Here is a 23,169-nt window from a genome sequence, read left to right on the forward strand (position 1 = left end):
ACACTTAAGTGTCGATGTAATACTAAACTTATTATAATTTATTATTTAAGTAATAGGCTACCATATTAAAGCACCCCGACCTAAAAGATCTATTGTGCGCCTAAAGGCCCAACAATATTTAGGACAATTTTAGACTACTTATAAATCTTGTAATTTCTGTGGGCTTAATTTTGTCTAATTGACTTGGCACTAATATCCCGCTTCCTACGTAATGCAATCTACGTCTTGCCACCGCTGTTGCATAGAACATGTTCTGATGTTTCCTTCTTTTCATGACAGAGTCAACAGGAGTCACTTTCTACCACACCTATAATCTTCATGTGGTAATTAAGTCTACAGTGTCCTATAAGAAGTTCAGTGTAGATTTTAATATCGTTTCTGCTAAGGCCAAGGATAGCATCAACTTTGACGTGATCAGGATCAATAAATCTTTTTGACTGTCGTATACCTATTTGGGCTCTCCAGTGTTCTTCTTTTTTTATAGGATAACTATTTCATAATTAACGGCAGGGTCGTTTAACTGGATAAGTCATTTCGGAAGACCACGCAGACCACGTCGTTCTTCTTCCCTTACAATATAAGTATTTTATAAATCAGTGCAAATAGATCCGTTACACTGATTTATAAAATATCTGCCTTGTAGAGAAAGAAGAACGGCGTGGTCTGCGTTCTGAAACCACTCGTCGATTTGTTGTTTATTTAAATATATATTTATTTGATAAAATTTTCATTAATGTTTAAGCTTAAAATTGCATACTATTCAATATTTTTATACTTTCAGCAAAATATGTTCTTCAAGGTTCGATTAAAACTTGTTAACATCAAATTTCATTAAAATTTTGAAAGAATACATTAAAAACTATTTTTTCTTTTGCAATTGAAGTGTTTTTTCTTCAAAATTTTATTATCTAATTAGTTTAATAACACCGCGTAATATTATTTTATCATCTTTTGTAATTTTTCAAGGTAGTCAATCATAATTGCAACCCATACAAGCATAAATCATAACATTTTCCGCCGATGGAACTGATATATTCAGTTTATTTTTTAAATAAATATAATTTTATTTTCTGTTTCTACCAAAAAAAAAATTAATAAAATTGTTTGAAGATGTCCATTTATATAGGTACTATGTACTATGTAAGGTTTATAACTATCGCGCATAACAAAGTTTTCGTTCATATTTCATAAATCAGTTGTAAATTAAAAAATATTAATTTACTTAAAAATGGCCCGTAAAAAGTTAACATACCATGCCTCCACTCCTCTTATACGAGTAGGATAGACTATGGACCTTAAAAATTTTAAATGTAAAAACTTGTATCGAAACGTGTGAATAAAGGCGCAGGCATGAAAAACTTCATACGAACCACAAAACTCCAACAGGTAATTGAGTGGAAACGTGATCAGATTTCATTATTTATTGTGCCCCTAATGGAATAAGTCCTCAATTTCAACTGACGAGGGAAAAGCATGCATCGGCAATACATAAAACTACGAACGTATATATTTGGTTGTATCTCAGCTCGAGTATTTTGTATACACAAATAAAAATGAAATTGTATGGCAAAATACTTTTACTTGCAGATACCGAAAATAACAATAGAAGGCGAGACAATTGCCAACGTCAACCGTGGACATGTATAGGTGGCTGTGTCGGATTGGATACAGCATCAATGTTTAAATGGATTCACAGCGCTCTGGCACTTAATTCCTAGCGAATTGTGATTGAATTTCCGTTTGTATATTTTTTTTATCCAACTTGAATAATCTTTATATTCGGAATTTATATTTTTTCTTCTATTGAAATGCTTTTGTGGATTTTTATTGTTTGTTTGTGTTACAAATTTTGTTTGCTACTACATGTGAAAGTATGTTTTAATGGTGTTATCAGTCTTGACTTTCTCATCTTTAATTTTTATATTCTGCCCTACATTTTTTCGGGTATTATTTTTACAATGTCAGAAGCACTAGCGATATGATTGCTTCATTTCAATAATTGGTGATCCTAGGAATAAGTTTGCTACTCAAAGTCTGAGCACATAATCTACAGATTTATTCTATTTGAACAAGTCCAGTTTAATAATTTCAACTATTTTCATATCGCTAGTAATAGCTGGTAACTTTAAATAATTGCAACTAACTCGATCGTCTCCCAGTATTATATCAAAGAAGTTCTTCATCATTTCATTATCTCCGCATGCACCCTAAGACTTTCAATATTCTTTTAAACACGATACTATTAGAAATTTATGCCATATTACTTATAGTGTGTATACCTACTTCGGCAAGTTCGGCGTCGCTTCTTCACATTTTTTGGCGCTCCTGGAAGATGACTGTATCCGGTTGGGATCTTATGCATCGCCAGTATGAGCTTGGTGTGCCCAATTCTAAGCGTATACCTAATACACTGTCATTATCGTTACATGACTTTAATTTCCTGCGTGATCCACTTTGGTCACCATATATTAAGTAAAGTCAAATTTTTTAGTTAATAAGAACTGAATACGTGATGCATCAAACTAATTCAATCCATTGATTAGACGGCTTTTATGTTTCACATCTGGGTAGTAGCATTGATTTTACGTTATAGTTCTAAATGCTAAGCTTTTTGTTGGTGTTCAGCTGTCTGAATTTCTAGATATTCTTCAATTAGTCGAAGATTGAATTTGTATTATTAATTTCGGTTTGGACGTTCCATTTTTGTATGCTAAAACACTTTCAAGATACATAAAGGTTTATAATAGAAGTGTTTTTGCAGGTGCAGGAACTGAATAACCCTAAAGGAGTTTAAATATTACCAACATCCAGTTTAGATCCAGTTTGGCCTAACAAGCATTTTGAATCACGACTGCTTATACTATTTCTACATAGTAGCATGACTTGGCAATCACACATAATCTATATAGGCAAAAACTTCCATATTGGCGGGCATCGGCGTGGCCATGAAATGTGGTAGGAGGAGCATTTTTTAAGATTATTGTTTATAAAGCTTAATTAGTAAAAATTAAATTAAACCATTGAAGTAAAGAACTTCCGCTCAATATTTATCCCACCTATTAAAACAAAAAAAGGACAATACTCTGGGAATATAAATATATATTTGATTATCTGTATAATTATTTCTACAGAATTATCGTTATAAAACTAAAAAGAAATTAAATGATTTAAGCAATGGAGTTGTGCTCAATATCTATTATGAGTATTATAACGTTTACTAAGAAAAAGGTCTGAGAATGGAAGAAAGTGCTCTGGCTAGAAAGCTATTTGATTCGGCAAGTGGAAAACACGATAGCGGACGTCTGCACCTGCGGTAAAAGGACCAGGTGACCAACAAGGTAACGAGATGCCGAGATACCGGACCAGGTGACGAGATGGCGGCGCTTGGTACTACCAAACGTGGCCAAGGACGACTCACATCTGTAATGATCAACTACATAAAGAAATAGTAAGAAAAAAATCAATACTTTAAAAATATTTGACTTAAATTATAATATATAATTGCATGTACAAACATAAGTCAGCCTACTAACCCGTGAACTTGTTTTCATTATGAAATATTACTTCGGTTACAATTTCATGAGAGATATTCAGGAAGGGGGCCGATGCATATGGTGTTAATCACCATACAGTAGTGCTCAGTTCTCTAGTAAAGTTCTCGAGATCTTAAAGTACGGTCGATTTTGAATATTCAGATCAAATATATATTCAAAATTCTTAGGGCTGCTGAAAGATGTAAAAGTTAATCAAATAACAAATCTGCTCTCTGTTTCATTTCATATGATTTTGTTTTATACAGGTTGTTTAATGCAAATGTTGGTATAGAATATATTGTTTGATGACTTTATAGCTATTCACTATTGGGCTAAATGAAGAAACATACTAGTACCTAAAAATGCTCGAAATTTTAAACAGTTCGTTTAGGATGAGAAGTACTACCATTCTGTTGATCTCTTAAAAATTTATTAAATACCAGTATGATTAGCATGATTTTATTTAAAGTTCTCATATTGGTTTTATTATTTAGACCGATTCGAATAGCAAAGAAAGGACAAAGACAAAAATTTTTTAATTAATTTATTGAAATTTGGCTGACCATACAACGCTGTTTCGAGTATTGTCAAGTACTCTTCATCAGTGGTCTTTGGAAATAATCGAATTTTATTTAATTAGTTTATAGTCCGATTATAATTTGTTTGGACTGCAAGTACCTTGGTTTAATTATGTTTAGGTATATTTCTTTGCTGTAAGAAGTGCCAAATATTGGATCAGAACATACTGAAAAATAAAATTATTACTTGTTTTAATTCATCATCAATTAAATTTGTATGAATAATGATTCATTTATATGTTTCGTAATACTCGTATTTTAAAAACGTACATATTGTGGATAATTTTTAGATTTGAACACAAATTGTTAAGTTCTAGTGAGAAAGATACAATTTTAAACCTATAATAATAAATAATAAATTGATCAGCCAAACTTCAATAAGTATACTAAATTTTTGTTGTTGTCTTTTTATTTCTATTCGAACCTTTCTAACTTTTAAATAGTTTCTATTTGTCATAACGCATCACTTTCGGAAAGAAAAAATTAACATTAACCCATATCCGCGCAAGGATTTTTTTTGGAATTCTTGATCAAAATGTTTTAATTAGTAAGGAAGTGGGGGATGTGGAGAGAAGTCACAAATGTTTTTGTAAAGCTAAAGCTTCATACATTCAAAGTAATGATATAATATATAAATAAATATGAACTCTAAAGTTTTTCTAATATAAACAAAAAATACAAGAAAAGTGATAAAATTTGCTGTTCGATTAATCGAACGTTTGGCGGATATGGGTTAATAAATAATAAATTTATATTTGACTTTTATTTGCATTTGCTCATTACAAATACTTACAACAGATATCTATATTAAAGTTTTGTTGAAATTCAGTTTTGGGACATATTCACATTATTCATTATTAGAATTTTTGAATATTAGATATTTTTAGAATTTCAAATCTCATAGCACTCATAGCATCAAATCTCATAGTACTAGTTTTCAAAGTCGTCACTACTGTTCATTTTTTATTTCTTCCCCTATTCCTCTTCATAAAGAATTGCCTTCATTTGTGGGTTGTCGACAAATCGTTTGGAAGAATTGTTTCGAATAACTTCACCTTTTCTGGTGTATTTGTCTATTTAGCAGTCGCTGCCTGTGTGACAAATTATTATTTCGGTGGAATTGCCACAACAGAAGTTCGATTTTGAGCATTTCCAGGCGATAAAAATAAAACTTAAAATAAATTAAAAAAGTTTACATTTATAAATTTGCTCATCTGCTTCTTCTGCTACTTTTTTTGCCTACAATTTTTATGATTTAACACAGATGTTTAGAGAAAATCAATAAAACTTAAATTGCAGCAACAAATATCAAAATGAGTTGCAGGTTAGGTACTCTTTGGCTGCATTTGTGCTGCTGCCGTGATAGGCCCTTTTACCTTAACCACTTCTAATGATGGCCTATTATGGCAATGCCCTCTAACAGACGCCTAACACAGAACACTAACACAGAGTTTAAGTCAAATCTTTTTTATTATGACTCGGTATTTTCATATATTTTTATTTTTTCTGCAGTTTAATTTCACATTTGCCCTCAGTGTTGTTTCATTTTTGTTTGTGAGTTTGTTTATCTTTTTTCTGTTTTTTTTTTTTTGTTTTTGTTTGTCATATTTGTAACGTGCGCCTTTTGTAGGATTTTAATTTTCCTGTTTTATTTCCGGTTTTACGATTCTGATCTCAACTTGATTGCGTTGTTGTAATTTTTGTATTTTTTTTCAAAAGCAATCGCAATTGCAGTTGCAGTCGTAGTAGGCAGTGCCGCTACCGCTGCAGATGACGATTGAGTTGTTAATGTTGCAGTGTCGATGGCGATAGAGTAAACAATTTTTAATGTAGTGCAGATATGGCAGATATGCAGATATATACTCTCATCTACTCGCATGGCAAAGTTGAATTTAAAAAAATTTTTCATAAATTCTCAAACATTTAAACTTAAATTTAAAAGCAAAGAATTTTTCTCTTCTTTTTTTTTAACCGGTTAATGTGAGGCTGTCTGCATCGTTTATGCCTTACGCTTTACGGCAACATGTCCTCAATCCGGTAGAATGTGAATGTGTGAAGATAAAAAGCTTATATAAAAGATTTTTTCAAATATTTACATAAAAAGGTCAGTACCACCTCACAATGTGCTTACATCTTAATGTCGATTTTTATGCCTTCTAAGATGAAGACGCTTTCTTATCTTAAAGTTCATACCTTTGGAATGAGATGCATTCCCATTTTTAAAGTTAGTGAAATTTTACATATTTTTATTTGAGTATTCATGAGTATTTATTTTTACCGCATATATTAAATATTGTAATATAAATTGAATTGTTGTGTATACTTAATTTTAATTTAAATTACAATTGAATAATCTAGAAGAATTAAAAGGGATTAAAGTAGATTAAAATAATTTAAAGGTTATTAAATTAAGAAATTATTAACTTCTTTTTAAATCACTTTATTAAATTTTCGTCTTTTAAAACATATTCTAACAAATTTTCTACTGCAGTAATATATTATACAACTCTCAAAGTAATTTAAATATACATTCTCTGTAAATGTAACCCTCTAATGTTGAGCCTTTTCCGAGTTAGTGAATCTGGGCACTTTTACTCTTTGATAGCTGGGGGGTTTCAGCAGAGTCCTACCCATCTCACTGACTAAATTGTGTGTTCCTCATAAGCATCGTGATTATTCAATGACTGAAGACACTACAAAACAGTCAGTCTATAAAAATGTATTTTGTCATAATTAAAATAAGATCCATCGAGTGCTACAGAATTTTCCATATATTTTTGGTATTTGTAATTTTTCTTTGGAAACAGAAGAAAGTTGCAGAAAGCTATCAGATGATATAAATAATTGGTCCATCACTGAGCACTCAAAAGTATAATTGCAAAACAAACTAATGTAAATACACTGACAGCTTGGAATCGTGCGATTAATAAAGCCGCTAATCATTTGCTTCAATTTTGGCAGGCTTAAAGTACTAAGCTTGGTACTTGCAGTCCAACAGAATGAAATAATAAAGTAAAAATTGTGTTGTTGCTGTTTTAAAGATTTCTGTTAAATATATGCCAATTTTTTAATATTAGAAACATTCTTATTAATATAAGGTCCAGTATCTTAACTCTTTATTAAGTTAATGTTAATAGTATACTTTACTTTAGAATTTCTGAGTATCAAATTAGGTCGATTCATGATGTTTTCCGGTTATTTAATTTAGTAACTAATTTGGATCCGTTTGTAGAAGTACGGGGGGTCGAAATATCTATGATATTGATACATTCAGGAAGTTAATAAGTGGATTCACTATGTTTATTTGTAATAATGATTTTTAAATGTAAGTTTCAACAGTGAATAATAATAATAATACCGGCAGTATACTGAAGGCATAGGCTTGTAGCCACAGACATGTTTGATGATGGGCCCATGATGCTAATAGAGCTCAGGTCTCGGAGCTAAAGTTTGTTGAGTTCAATTAGTGACAGGGCATTTGTATACAAAATCATGATTAATGTAACTTTCGCCATCTTAAGCGCTTGTTCTCTTACTGATAGGTACTTATTAAAGCTATTTCATAATCAGCCTGCATATCATCTGAAATAATTCAAGAATGTAGACGATGTGATGTATTAACTTACTAAGCAGCACCTCTAAAGTAACTCTAGTTTGGTTTGTCAGACATTCTTATATAGCAGAACATGAGTGCTTGATCTGCCCTGTAGTCTCTTTTTTCTGTAGTACATGTTTACCGGCGCTCCAAGAAAAAACTCCAAATGACCTGTTATGTCTACATCCAGGATTGTCGCAATCAGGTTCAATCAGAGCGGCCCATTCTTTAACACACTTGACGATATTTCTAACATTAGTATTAGCCAATTTACAGTCTTGCTTTTATCACTGCATGCGGACGGTGCAATTAAAACGGCTTTCTTAGCTAGTTGAGAAGAATTTGTTTCTCCTTCCATTTCATCTACCTAGATCTAACTTTTTACAGAATATACATTTTACTAGAAAAAATAAATGTTAGAAAATTGGGTCGTAATATAACTCTGAATTGCAACCATTAATACAAAGAAACCGTGAGTATATTATGGCAATACTGTTGCATTCACCATTAGAAAGCTTTAAACCTGTCAGAATAATATATTGAGACGCCTGGCAAAAGAACCATTGTATATTAGAAAAGAATAGATACATAAGGACTTGAAAATCTAGAGCATCCTTGTACAAAAGCACATCAAAACAAGAGTTCTGAAATTGATTAATTGTGTATATGATCACACTAATTCAGAAACACATAATTCAGAATCTTGAAACATATGCAATACATATTCCTTTTGAAAGATATGCTGTGCTTCAAACTATACTTCTGCAAAGTTAATTGAATAAATAATTATCACAATTCAATGGAACACTTACAGTGGATCATCCAAGTGGTTGCAGGCACTATTGAGTAAACCAAAAGGAAGAGTAAACCATCACCCAAAAGGAAGAAAATAAAATATTCTGATCTGTCATTTTCCCACAGAAGTTATTATTAACTGCGTGATAGTCAATACGTACAGTACTGGCAGTGCAACCAATACTAAAAAACCTAATCTGTTAAAAAAGATGCAGTGGGTTTCAATTTAAAGTTTTCTTTACTTTTTAACGCAATATTTTTTAATAAAATAAATCACAATAGAAGATAATGAATATTTTACAATACAAAAAAATAATATAAACTTTGAGTGTTTGCAATCTTCGAACCATCAGCATCGAGAGTCATTAATAAAACAATTTCTATCCAAAGACCGCAATCAAAGTAGATTCTCGTCCTTCGCAGCACATAACGTATAAATTAATTGGAATTATTGGCCACTTTGATGAACGCAAAAAGTTGCCACACTGTACCACTTCTGGATACATAAACGCACTCATCAACATTGACCACAAAAGCACAAATACAATTGACACTAATCACAGCTGAAGAATCTGTCCATAGGTTTGTTCATGTGTGCAATTGTTCATCCACATTCCCATCCAATATCCACGTTGATGAGGATGTTTCGCACTTATTTGCGCTTGTGGGTTTGTATTCGTTGTGTAGTGTCAGCACGTTGACAGGAAAGCCTAAATTATTACTTAATCAAGCACTGCAAAACGATAATAAATTTAGTCCTTTTTCCTTGTTGTGGTTGTTATTGTAGTTGCTGTTCAGTCATTATTGTGTTGTTGTTTAGTCATAACAATGAAACGTACGCAAACCCAATATTTGCCAAATGTCACCTTTGAATTGCACAATTCCATCGACATTTATAATAGGAAAGTGACTAACTCTGGCGGATGGTTAATGTGACAATGCGAAATAGAGGTCACATTTGTTATTTGTATTTAAACACGCCATTAGGACTGAAACGACAAACACGTAGAGCCGTTAAGTGCGAGTATATAATTGAGTTTGCATCGATGTTTGTGGCTACCACAAAGAGAAGCTCTTAATTAAGGCCTTGCTCGTAAGTCATTAATTTAGGAAAGAATATTGCAATTGTTTTCTAAAAATTACATTCGATAACTGTTTCATAGATACATATAAATACAATTGTTATATAAATAAAGAGTTATATTTTAAAGTTAAAAATAAAATGAATTTATATTACAATCAAATACAGTTTATTAAAACTAAACATAATTGGTTTATTCTTTCTCACCTTAATTTGCTCTCTGCATTACAAATGTTTTACGGGTACGCGATGTCAAAATTGTTATTCAAAATTGGTTTTCTACGTCATATATGACTTCAAATGAAATTTATATTACTACTTAAAAGTTTTTGAGTTAAAGGAATTAAAGAATTATACATTTCGCGGTCCTGGCAAAACTGTCTCAGTAACATTTTAAACAGAATAGTCATCTGAACATAATGTGGTTAATTATCCACGTTGTAAAGTTTATATAAAGTCTATATAATTTTGCAAATTGTCGAGCAAAACGGATACAGGAGATTGCGAAGGTACTAAACATAAACCACATGATAGTTTGGAATCAGAGCAGACTACGCTCTTGATGTTTAGGTGTCTCATAAAATAGCGCAAAGGCACATGGTTCACCGAATTACTATCAGTGAAATGTTGCTGAAACGCAACAAAATCAAGTCATTTTTGAAAAGAATCATTATGGATTGAATGCGATCACTCTCAAAATAGAGTGATCCTTCACAAACCATTTCAAAGCCTGGATTGACGGCAAACAGCCTTCGACATTTGGTCAAATTGGATGGGAATTGTCTATTACGCGCTGTTCCAGCCTGATGCAACAGTTAATTTGCTATTGTACTGATCAAAATTCGATCGTTTGAATAAAACAATTAATTCTAGGCTATATACAACTTTGATGATAGAAGTTTAAGAAATTGTGAAGTATTCACCATATAACTGGGGTCTAGAACCAACTGAATACCATTTGTTTTAGCTTCCGCCGATCATTCTTAAGAGTAAAACATTGGTCATCCAAAAAGCCACTGAAAATCACTTGACCAATGTTTTAACCAATAAACTACAGAAGTTCTACACTGACGAAATTCTAAAGTTACTCGAAAAATAGTAAACTGAAAAAATTTTTCAAAAATACACCAAAACATATGACTACTACACCAATGTATGTGTAATATAAGATACATATAAGATATATTGCTGTTGATATAATTTTCTTATTTTCAAGATTGAAAACTTTCACAGCAAATCAACAAAACTCCAGAAAAATGTACGAACATAAAAGTCAAGTACAGCTTTGGGTCAGTTGGTTAAGGAGAGCTGACTCCGAGCCTCAAATTTGACAGGGCACGAGTCATTGATACTTGTAGTCTCAAAACATTATTTAGGAATAATTAAATACAAGAAATATTTCCAAGACCACTGATGCTGGATATTTGGCAATACTCAGAACAGCTGTAATGCCAACCAAAAATTCAATTCATTCAAAATATAAAAAAAAAAAATTTTTTTTTGTTGTAGTTTACTACTTTTCGCAAACGTCAAAAACATTACTCAAGGCGAAATGCAAATCTAGGACTTAAGTTACTTTCTTGTATTATATATCAAAACATATTAATTCACTTTAGATATCGATTGTAGGATATCGGTGAGTGATAAGTGTTCGTAACATAAAAAGTACTGATGACATTTTGTATACTGATGTATGACATTTTCTCAAAATTGTCAATAATTTTTAATAAAATCAGTTATTTAATCTATACGGCATCAAATTAAAATTGATTTAATAGACTAAAAATTGGAACTTAACCAATGTAGGCAGGTTATATTTGATTTTATGGCTGATGTTTTTTTTCTGTATTTTTTCTGGATTTTCTGATATCTGAATCAATTCAAACTCAATACAAAACAATGAACTATTTCTATCCGAAATTCAGTTTTGTAGATAATAGAAAAGCAATTCCGTGCTGACCAAAATTATTCTCAAGTAATTTCTCGAGAGAAATCCGCATACAAAATGAAATTTAACTTTCAAAATTTAATTACAAATCAATAAATAAGATATATTTTTTACTTACTAAACTTTATTAAAAAAATGTTCTTTGAATAAAATACGGCAAAATCTAAACATCCATATACATTGATAAATATTAATTATGTAGGATTTATGCTATATATGTGGTACAACTTACTAATGTATCTACAGGTGTTTTGTAATATATTTCTGATATTTTTTAAAAAAAATTTATTAACACTCAATCATAATACACATAAAACGGTGTTTTATATCAGCTTGAAATACCCATCAAAGAAATAAGAATACCCATTAGCATACTTTAAAAAACGAATATTTTATAATAAAAATAAGAACAATAAGAGTTCAATAACTATGAATTTATTTAAATAATTAGATTGCCCGGTTCCACTGTGTGAAATTATCCAAGTTCTATAGTAAGCAACATCTGTGTATATACCAGGATATCCCCAACCGCACCCTATACCGTGAGAAACGACTCCACATAAAAGTTCATTGCATATAAGAGGTCCTCCTGAATCTCCCTGACAGGAATCCATTTCTGGAGTTCTACGATTTACTGCACACATCATACCTTTAGAAAAATTTTTCGTAAAAGCTTCGCAAACTACATTATGTAATATCTGCAGGTCAGCAAATAAGATATTATCTGGGGATGGGCCAAGCTAAAAGAAACATATAACAGCTTAATAATCACTAGTTGTAAAGTTAAGCTGGCTTGCTTACATAATATATAGATCCCCAACCTCCTATGGTGCATTTAATGTTAAGTCCAGGCTTTTCTTTTGCTATAGATATTGACATTACAGTCCTACCATCAAATATAAGACTGTCTTGCAATTGCAAGATACCTATATCTGCCTTTGAAATATTTGGGTCATATTGTGGGTGCACATATGATTTACTTACCGCCATCTTTTGAGTTGTGGTTGTGGCTCTTAAGCGAAATCTTGATCCAGCAATTACGGATAATTCAGAGATTGGGATTTTTTCAGTTGAATTGCTAAATCATACTTTTTTTATTATGAATGCATTTCTTTTATACTTTTGTGAATAAACTTACATGAACACTATACAATGTGCAGCAGTTAAAATAGTGCGTTTTGATATGATAGCTCCACCACATATATCATTATCACCGTAAGCGATTTGGTAAGTTCCAATTCTGATAGAAACTATAAACTTTGTTAATAAACTGTCATCGTTTCTGTAACCTCCTACAATTAGTTGGTTAAAGTCTTCGTCATTATTGTCCGTATTTCCACGAATATTATGGAAAAATAAAATTAAAATAATAGAAAATATAAAAAAATTCTTCTGATTGTAAATTTCCCGAACTTTCTGCATCCCCAACATAGAGAATTATATTAAATTTTAACGAAAACTATATAAATTATTTGATAATTAAGTCAAATTTCTATGTTCTGTAAATTTGAAGTTTCTGATTTTTCTTCAAATTTTTTAATGGCTCCTGTATTAGAAGTACATATTCGTATATATGATGACGTATATCTATTCAACACATTTATGTACTATACATGTACTATGATGTTATATTAATTAAAATTTGTATATATACACGACATAAACCTACATATTAAATGTCAACCACGTTCTCACAAATACTGATTCTTGCACATAACTTTTGATTATGAATAGTATGGACATATACTGTGGTTTAAGCTTAGTTAAATTCTTTGGAATATCTCATTATCTTTAGCTTCAGTTAATATGAATATTCCTAACAAAAAGACAAAATGTAATGAACCGTAGTTCAATTAATTTTTGCAATTCTTCCAACTAAATACTTTGTTTACTTTATTTTTGAACAATGCATTAGATACAAAGAAGCTTAAGGTTAAAAAAAATAGTAAATTTTTTCAAAGATACCATCTCATTCATACACTCATTCATATATATTTTTAAACTTGATTTTAATGTCAATAAGACAGAAGTGACTATTTTTACTTTAATAGAAACTATGGTATTTAATAGAGAGATTTCGAAAAGTAGTGTACTATAACAACATAAATTCTTTTCATATTATTCTAATTAATTGAATTTTTGGCTGTCCATACAGCTGTTTCGAGTATTGTCAAATACTTATTTGTATTGCATCTTCTATTTATTTGTAAATAATTTTTTAAGACTGCAAGTACCAGGGATTGTACTCGTGCTCTGTCAAATTTGAAGCTCAGAGTCAGTGTTCATGAGCCAACTGACCCAAAGCCATACTTAAAATTTTTTTCTGAGTTTTTTTTAATTTGCTGTGAAAGTTTATTAACAAATTCACTTGCTATGATTTATATTAGAACAAAATCGTAAACCAGCTGTAGAACAATTGCGTTATATTTTTTATTTTTAATACTACTAATAATTCAATACACAATAAAATTTTTTTTGAATATTTAGTATTTTCAAGTAATATTTAAGTATATGTAAATTTGCTTTAAAATATATTTGCAATAATTTATTTTATATATATTCAAACATAAACATAAATATACATCTATTCTATGTTTAAGTTGTAGTTTGTTGGGAGTCAATCAAGAACTGTACTTCCATTAATGTCTGCCGAAATAAATGTGCCTCTTAATATCATCTGCTGTCGTTATATATTAAGATGAAGTAAAGTTTAGAAGTATTATGAAGTAAAAACAGTTATAAATGGGTGAACAAATGATTCTGACTGACAAAAAAGTATCTTACTTCGATGGCACATAACACCAAAATTGCTAAAAGAAACCTAAATGCTGAGTATATACTAAAATGAGTTTTAAACAAAGAACCGCTAAAACGACTTATAATAAATAAATATAAGTTAAAAATAATATATGGAATATATTTGGAACTATTTGGTTTGCAGATAGGAAGAAATGCATCTGCTTATGTGTTGCTTCAAATCATAACGTTTTCAATTCCTTGAGCTGGAATTATTTAGTTCAAAATTGAATAAAATTTTAATAATAATTTTAAACCATATGGTAATTATTTTTTAAAAGTGCTTTACTCTTGTGATATTATAAAATTTTCTTTTAGAATTTTTTCTATTTGCCTGTTGACTGCCAATTAAACCAACCTCCCATGTGAACGTCGATTAAGCACAATGTCGTCATTAACTTAAATTTTCTTCGTATCTAATCGATGTGCTTCGTATCAATAAGTATTTTTTTACCCTTAAAGTAACAACCACCGTAAATACGACTATAGGACTCTTCTATAAGATAGGATGTATTTACTTGATGTTATAATGTTACAATAAAGTTTTTAAATAATAAGTCTAAATAATACTTTACAATAAAGTAAAGTATTATTTAATTATGGTCTCTTCATTTAAGTTAATCGACTTGCATTAGTCGGTTTTTCTACATTTTATTTGTCGCTCTGTCTTAATATTTTATTAAAAAGAAAATGGACATTTCAATAAAAATATATCAAACTCAATTACTTGATTTTTATTAAATATAATATATGTCAAAGTCACCACCTTACGATGTTAAGATGGTATAATTAATATACTTGCAAATATATTATTGCAGTAGTAATTAATAATTATGTTTGCACTTCGTTCAAACCTTTACTCAATCGTAAAAATTTTGCACCAATATACCTAATAATAGTGGAATGAATTCGAGTTTACATAAATAATAGTTTGGCATTGTTGCAGAATTTTCTATAATCCACTCTCGGTAGTGAGCAATGTCAGTGTAGACGCTCGGGAAACTATCACCGCAATCGTAGCCAAAGGAAACGACTCCACATAAACGGTATCCGCAGATAAGTGGACCCCCTGAATCTCCCTGACAAGCATCCATTTCAGGAGCTTTAAAATTTTTCGCACATATCATACCAAACTCATAATGGGGTATAAGTGATCGACAAGCACTCTGACTTAATATTTGCAGGTCAGCGAACAAAATGAGGTCTGGACTTGGACCATGCTAAAAGCAAAATGTGTACATTAGATGTAATTACGAGATTTGCGTATGAGATGATTTGCTTACATAATAAACAGAACCCCATCCACCCGTGGTACATTGAGTGTAAGGGTACGGTGTAACTTTCGCTAGAGGTATTGGCGCCACAGTTGTACCATCAAATACAAAACTCTTCATCATACGCAGAATACCTATATCTGCAATATGACCAGTTGATGAATACATTGGATGGACAATTGATGATTTTACATATATTTTTTGCGTTGCTTTTGTAGACTTCAAGCGTTGTTTTGACCCAGCAACTACATACATCTTATCAACTGGAGTTTTTATATTGGTTTTTCTAAGTTATAAATATTTTAATATATATGTCTTAGTTATTTTATTAAACTTACACGTCTACTAGACAATGGGCGGCTGTGATGACACTCTTCCTGGATATAACAGCGCCTCCGCATATATCATTGTCACCATCAGATATTGTGAACTCCCCTGATCTGACAGAAACTATAAATTTTGATAATGTACTATCCTTAATGCGATAACCACCGACAATCAGATGTGTAAACTCTTCATCATCATAATTGTATTGTCCATGAATAGGATTAAAAAAGAGTATAGTAATAATTGTCATGAAATATTTCATCGTAACAAATACTGAAAAATAAAATTGTTTGTTAAAAGTTAACAAATTATTTGACAGTTGCATTAAAAATATTTATCTTTAAGAAATTGTAATTTAACGTCAGTTGTAGCGATAGTGAATATTTACTCAATAGAAACTATTATATTTTTGTTAAAGAGGTTTCGAAAACTAGTGAACACAACAATAAAAGCTTCTTTTTCATATTATGAAAATAATCCAATTCTTGACTGACCATACAGCTCTTCTGAGTATTGTCAAATACTACAAAATGAAATTCTTCAAAATTTCATAAAATTCCAAATAAAATTTTATATGCATGTATATATCATAAAACTATAAAACATCTTAAAATAAATACTTCTGGATCTAAGTGATATAGTAAGGGCCATGTTATGCAGAGTGTCTCGGGCGCGGCAAATTACGCTCTTTCGGGCTATGCCGAAAATGCATGTCACATCAATATTGCCAATTTCGTATTTTTACAATGTTTTGATACTTTTTGGTTGTGCCTAAATTTAAAAGGAAATTTAGATATGCTCACTTTCAATTTGCCACCAAAAATAACTAACACGAAAAAACTCATAGAGGCTGTAATAATGTAAATTTATTATTATACATATTATCTTATAATAATTGTTAGCAGTACTTAACAGTATTTACGCCTTTCTTTGAAATCGGAAAGTGTAGTAATTATATTATTAGCGATTTATAAAAAAAAGCTGTGTTGCTTGTTGCCATTTTTTCTCCAAAACGTATTAGAATTGTAGTAATTTGCTCCTAAAAGGTGCAAATTTTAAAATTTATTACTAAACAACACTGTTTTACCTTAGTGCCGGGGCACAAATACGCCGGCTCTCATGCCCACGGTTGCTACTTATGGTACTTTAGTACCAAAATTGGTACTTTTTTTTTTATTTGGTACTCATGTTCACAAAATGGTACATTTTTGACGACCCAACTTTATTGTGGATATTTTCAATTAATTTTTTTTATAAATGCAACTTTGCACTATTTTAAATTTTGTTCATTTGTAACACTATGAAAAACACAGAACGAAAAAACAAAAAGATCCAAAAAAATTTTAGACCTTTTTTTACAGAAATGGTACCTTTTTAAACCAATTTTGGTACAGGAAAAAATTTTCAAGTGGCAACCGTGCTCAGGCCGGAGTTTGAACGGCATATTGTTTTTTCTCTCATTCTCAAACTTAAAATTTGCGATGGAAAACAACAACAATTATACTCATGCCGTGCCCGACACACTCTGCATAACATGACCCTAAGAGTAATAATATAATAAGAGTAATGATATAGTAAGAGTCCAGAAAATACTTTTTGATTTTGATTGTCTACTTTTTTTCATACACTGTGCGTCGGCAATATTAAATAAAAAAATATTAATGTTATTCAAGATCTCTTTGCATCGTTGCATTTTACAAAATTATTGGATTTTACAAAAACAATTCCTTTTCTTATGATTCTGCAATTGATTTCCAAGGTAATATGCAAGAACATATTGTCAACACCAATTATCACTTGCATATGTATGTGATTTTCAAGACTTTATTGTGAATTATACTACTTTTTTTACTGTTTGCTGGGTAATACTTTATCAAGTTTTGTTCACAATTCTGTAATTTTGCATCCGTTTTACATATAAGAAAGTGGTATATTGTACAAATAAACGCACAAATCTAAATTCAATATATTCTACTTTTCACCAAAACAAAAACAAAAATCAGCTGTTCTAAATGTATGTAAGACTAATATCCACAAAATTTATTCACGATTATTTAGGTTTGCAATGATGCATGTTCAACGACGCATATAGATATCTTGTTACACCTATTTTTATATTATTACTTCGTGTTTTAATTTAAAACTGGATTCACACGAGAGTTTTGCTTGTAATTTTAGCTGTCAAAAATTTTAGAAATTCTTGCTACATCTAGCAACATCAAATAATAAAAAATAAATATATTGGTAGAGTGAAGCAAATTTATTCTTCCAAGAGTATATAACACATAAGAGGTATTCACTCTCTCTTGAAAATTCATTGCAAGGTGCACGAATTGCAAGAATGCTATACAAAAACTGCAAGACTGCGAGAACGCCTCTGTTGCAGAATTGCATCATCGAAATGAATCAGCTGTTTTTGCAACCATATCACATTGAGCAAAGAATAAATAAAAGTATAACAATGCCGTGTACAAGTGAAACACAAAAATGTATAGATATTTTAATTAAAAATAGTTCTTTTATTATTCTGACTTATAACATATTCTGACATAATAAGATATATAACATATAAATTCTGCTTCCTCCTGGAGAAATTCAATTATTTGGAGCATTTCCAACTCCGTCCACTTCTTGTGCGGCTGCAACCTTTTCTTTTTAGTTGCTGGTGCTTCGTCTTCCATTTTTATCTGAAAATAATTAAAAAATTTTAAATAACCATAATTTGTATAATATTTTAACAAACCTACTTTTCGCTACCAAACTCAAATTTAAAAATAAGAAGCAACAAATGTCAAAACAGCTGATTTCTGCCATTTTTGTTTCCTTGCAAGCAAATATACATAGGTTTTAGTATTGGAAGATTGCAAGCAATTGCACGAAAATTTGTGCGTGTATTTTGTTGTTGTTAATTGCATCCTTGTACAATTTTTGTAATTTTTCTTGGAAATTTATTATTAAGGATTAAAGGTTCTACATGATCTGATTTTTGTTACATTATTTGTAAGTAATAATAAATTCAAACAGTCTCATTTAGGCACATTTATATTGATGAAGAATCGTTCACATTATATTGAGCTCATTTATGCAGCTGATAAAACTCTTATAAGCTGCGCTTAACATATATCACACAATAAATCATTTATGAATCACAATAAATCATTTAATTAAATAATTTATAAACATTTTATATATCACTTATATACTTAATAAAACAAAAAATTTATTAAATACTTATTTCATTAGTGTCTTTGTTAACAGCTCAGTTGTTGTTTGTTTATATTTTACATAGAAATCCTGTGAAACATATTTAAAATTTTGGTAATTTCCCTTGTGGGATATTTGTTCAAATGCTGGCTGGGTTAAAAGGCTGAGTTTTGTATTAATTTTGAACTTTATCCATGTGCAATCTTAACACTCTAAAATCCAAAACATATTGTGGGTCCAATTGTAAAAGTTGTTTTTAGCATAAAATAAGACTTTTTATTCAAAAAAACTCCATGTTTAAATTGTTCTGGAACGAAATGGGTTACGACACTATAGTTGCCTTTCATGGCCTTTTTATGGTTTTTATGGCCTTTCTGGGTACATTCTATTTCTGTGAGATTTATTGGTTTTTCTGCATTTACTTTTATAAGTAATTCTGTAATCTATTAGATTAGAGTAATCTAATTCGTGGGTTATTTCAAGCCGTTTCAATAATAATGTACGTGGATTATAGGGATGTGTTGTCGACATATGTAGTTATCATCTCAAAGGTAGATATAAACCGGGATCAAGTACACTACCATGTGGTACTCAAGCATACATTGTCTTCATTGTTTATAAGTCCTCTATTTTAAATAAAAGTATATTTAGTTCTTAAGCTTAAGCAATTTTTTTGGTGTTCCGTTGTTTAAAATAGTGCTTTTGTAGGATACTTTTTCTGTTTTATTTTCATCGTTTCACTTATAAACATTGCTAAAAAAAAGTCAAATAATTACAAATATTTCATAATTGGTTTATCTTTCAAATTTAAATGTGTTTGCTTTAAGTGTTTGCTTAAAGTGTTGCAAATTAAACGATCTTCAAGTAAGCACTAAATCCATCATAGAAGCTAGAATCAATTTCTGAAACAGAAAACATTTATAGAATGTATGATTAAGAAATTTCTAGTCAAGACAAGTTGCAATTGAATCGAAATATATTTTAGTTACTGCCAGACAATTAATTATTTTCAATTTTTACATTTAAATATGATTTGTTTAAATATAAATGTTCGCATTCATATTTATTTTTGATTCTTATAGAAAAACTTGTGATTACAGTAAGTAATAAATGAAAGGTGAAATGAAAGGGTATAGATCTGAAATTTGAAAGTTTCCCTAATACAATCCAAAACTCATTCAATTATACAATATTGTCAAATGGCTTTTTTGACAAAGTATCTGAGAGGAACGCCATGGAACTTACATTTTGTAATTGGAAATTAATCACTAAAATAAAGTACCAGTATAGTAAGACAATCGATATACATCAGTATTATTGTTAGATTGAATAGCCTATCTAAATCTGGTTTAAAATTAAAAAACTCTGGTTTTTTAGCCAGATCACTAAGCTTTTTAGTGTCCTTTTCACATGGATACCTTGACACTAAGATGTTTCGGGCAGCATCTTCATAATTTACTTCTTAGAAATTAGAATCCCACTCACAATTTATTTACTAGCGAATTAATACTGGGAGACAGCAAAAAAAAGTCTGGTTAGATGACATTTCCACCACAGTATTTCTCTTTTTTGTTTTTTGAGATTTCATTTTCTATTTTGAAGAGCGTTTTTTTCTTTAAATTTGACAAATTTAGTCCTTTAGTTTATGACCCTCATTGCTGTAGCTAATAATAGTAATATCATTACACCTATAACATTGTTCGTCAACCATGCCTGTGTTAACTTTAACGCTATTTAAGTAATCATAATTATCATTTATTATAGGGTGAAAATATAATAAATGCTTGTGTTCTGCAATTGCCGACAAGCTTTAATATATTATCCTTGTAATCAAAGTTTGATAACCGCTTAAGAAGTTATCAGCCCCACCAAAAGTGGATGAAAGTACAAAAGTGTTTTTGTTAGAGTCGATAATTGTATACTTGGTTGAACTTACTGACGCTTTTGACAAACTTTCCTGGCGTTTAGTGTAAGTGGTTTTAATGCTTTTATTAACCTCGATTTTTTTCAGTAACCAAATCATCGTAAGGAAGTGTTTTCTATGTTCTTACCCTAAAATATGCTTCCTTACTTCATTAAAGATCTAATTCGATCATCAGTCATCTTACAAATCGCTTCAATTTTAAAGTTATTTTAATATTTAATAATACGTATGATAAGTATAAAGTTTTTTTAATCTATTATCGTTTACATTTCTCTAAATATATGGTATTACCTCCGATGATGTCGTCAAAAATAACCACTAATTTCTAAGATAGTTTTGTGTACCAAGCTAAAGAACGAGCTATGAATAGTATTATGAATAGTAATACATCAGTCATAAGTCGTACGACTGACACACAGATGGCGCTGCCACTGTGAAATCTATATGACTTTTATGAAGCATCAATCTTCAAAAGACTATGTGTAAAATTTCATGACATTTCGATTAGTCAGGAAAAAGTGACAGCCGTTTAAGTGAAGCTACTTTTGTTATTTTCAAAACAATGGATTGAAAACAATTTCGTGTGTTAATTTATCATTGCTTCTTGATAAAAAAATGCTGTACAAGAGCAGCAATGACTTCAAAAGTGTTATCGGGACTCTGCTCCATCGAAAAAAAAACCATTTGTTATTGATTTGCTTAATTTAAACGTGGTCGTACAGGCACCGATGATAGTCAACGTTCTGGTCGTCCAATTGAGGTGGTTACTCCAGAAAATTTCAAAAAAGTTCAGAAATTGGTTATATCTGATCGTAAATTGAAATTGCATGAGATAGATGAGACAGTGAAGATATCAAAAGGCAGTGTGTTTAAATTTATGCATGAACATTTGACCATGAGAAAGGTCTTTTTAAAGTGGGTGCCGCGTTTACTCACAGTCGATCAAAAACATCAACGTGTTGATGATTTAGAGCAGTGTTTAACCATGTTTACACGTAATAAATCAGTTTTTTTGCGTCGATATGGATGAAACATGGATCCATCACTTCACTCCGGAATCAAAACGATCATCATCTGAGTGGATTGCAGCCGTTAAACCACGTCCGAAGCGTCCAAAGGCACAACAGTCAGCTGGGAAGGTTATGGCTTCAGTATTTCGGGATGCACCTATCTCGAAAAGAGAGAAACCATCAATAGTAACTACAACACGGCATTACTGGATCGTTTGATAGCAGAAATTGTGAAAAACCGATCGCATATGGCGAAGAAAAAAATTTTGTTTCATCAATGCAATGTCACAAGTCAATAAAAACGATGGCAAAATTGCACGAATTACACTTCGAATTGCTTCCTCATCCACCGTATAGTCCAGATCTGGCCCCCAGCGTCTACTGGCTATTCGGTGATCTCAAAAAAATGCTTTCCGGTAAAAAATTTATCTGAAATGAAGAAGTAATTGCTGCTACTAAAGCCTATTTTGAGGTAAAAGACAAATCCTTCTACAAGCACGGTATCGAGAAGTAAGAGAAGCATTGGAATGATTGTATTGCTCTTGAAAGAGATTGTATTGATGAGTAAAATCGATTTTTGGCAGAAAAAATTTATTTTTCTTAGTTGGTCTCCCGTATTATTGACTGATGTGTTACTTTAATAATCTATGAATATTTACATAAATATATAAAACAATATAAAATAAATAATATAAAATATAATATATAAAATACAATAAAATAAAATCTGTATTCATTTTAAAATTTGCCTCATTTTCCCCCCGTGTATTTTCCAAAGATTAGTCTGTAATTGTTCTTCACATGACCTACCCGAAAGATGATATTTTCTGTGTTTTTTTAATGGAATGTTGTCAGGCTAAGCTCTGTTCTGTGACATTATGGGTTTTTGAAACAAAACCACTAGTTTGATTTGTTCGCTCATTTTCTTTGATATTTACAGCCTAGTATTTAGCAGATATAATCATGTCCATGATTTACCTACATATATGTATAAGTATAATATAGGTAATTGAAGATTGAAGACCCTTTAAAAAGATCTTCTGTAAATTACTATACTATACTATATTTGTTATATTATACTATATGCTCATATATACTATATGT

The 23,169-nt window shown here is 30.6% G+C and overlaps 2 protein-coding genes across 3 annotated transcripts; both read right to left on the reverse strand.

Annotated features, from left to right (window-relative positions):
* Positions 1 to 11,883: 11,883 nt before the first annotated feature.
* LOC119670308 (hypodermin-B-like) lies at positions 11,884 to 12,954 on the reverse strand. 2 transcript variants are annotated; one of them, XM_038080516.1, is made up of 3 exons: positions 12,669 to 12,954; positions 12,332 to 12,608; positions 11,884 to 12,270 (listed from the first exon to the last, which is right to left on the reverse strand). In XM_038080516.1, the coding sequence occupies exons 1-3, from the start codon at positions 12,950 to 12,952 to the stop codon at positions 11,923 to 11,925; spliced, it is 909 nt and encodes a 302-aa protein (XP_037936444.1). In that variant the 5' UTR covers positions 12,953 to 12,954; the 3' UTR covers positions 11,884 to 11,922. The 2 variants fall into 2 exon arrangements, with proteins under 2 accessions (XP_037936444.1, XP_037936445.1); XM_038080517.1 differs by lacking the exon at positions 11,884 to 12,270 and having other exon boundaries at positions 12,382 to 12,462; positions 12,515 to 12,608.
* Positions 12,955 to 15,083: 2,129 nt separating this feature from the next.
* Positions 15,084 to 16,189, reverse strand: LOC119670309 (trypsin epsilon-like). Its single transcript, XM_038080519.1, has 3 exons — positions 15,939 to 16,189; positions 15,610 to 15,886; positions 15,084 to 15,546 (listed from the first exon to the last, which is right to left on the reverse strand). Exons 1-3 carry the CDS (start codon positions 16,187 to 16,189, stop codon positions 15,187 to 15,189), a joined length of 888 nt encoding a protein of 295 aa, XP_037936447.1. The 3' UTR covers positions 15,084 to 15,186.
* Between the last annotated feature and the right edge of the window lie 6,980 nt (positions 16,190 to 23,169).

The sequence above is a fragment of the Teleopsis dalmanni genome, chromosome 1 (assembly GCF_002237135.1).
Source record: "Teleopsis dalmanni isolate 2A chromosome 1, ASM223713v2, whole genome shotgun sequence".
Classification (NCBI taxonomy): Eukaryota; Metazoa; Arthropoda; class Insecta; order Diptera; family Diopsidae; genus Teleopsis; species Teleopsis dalmanni.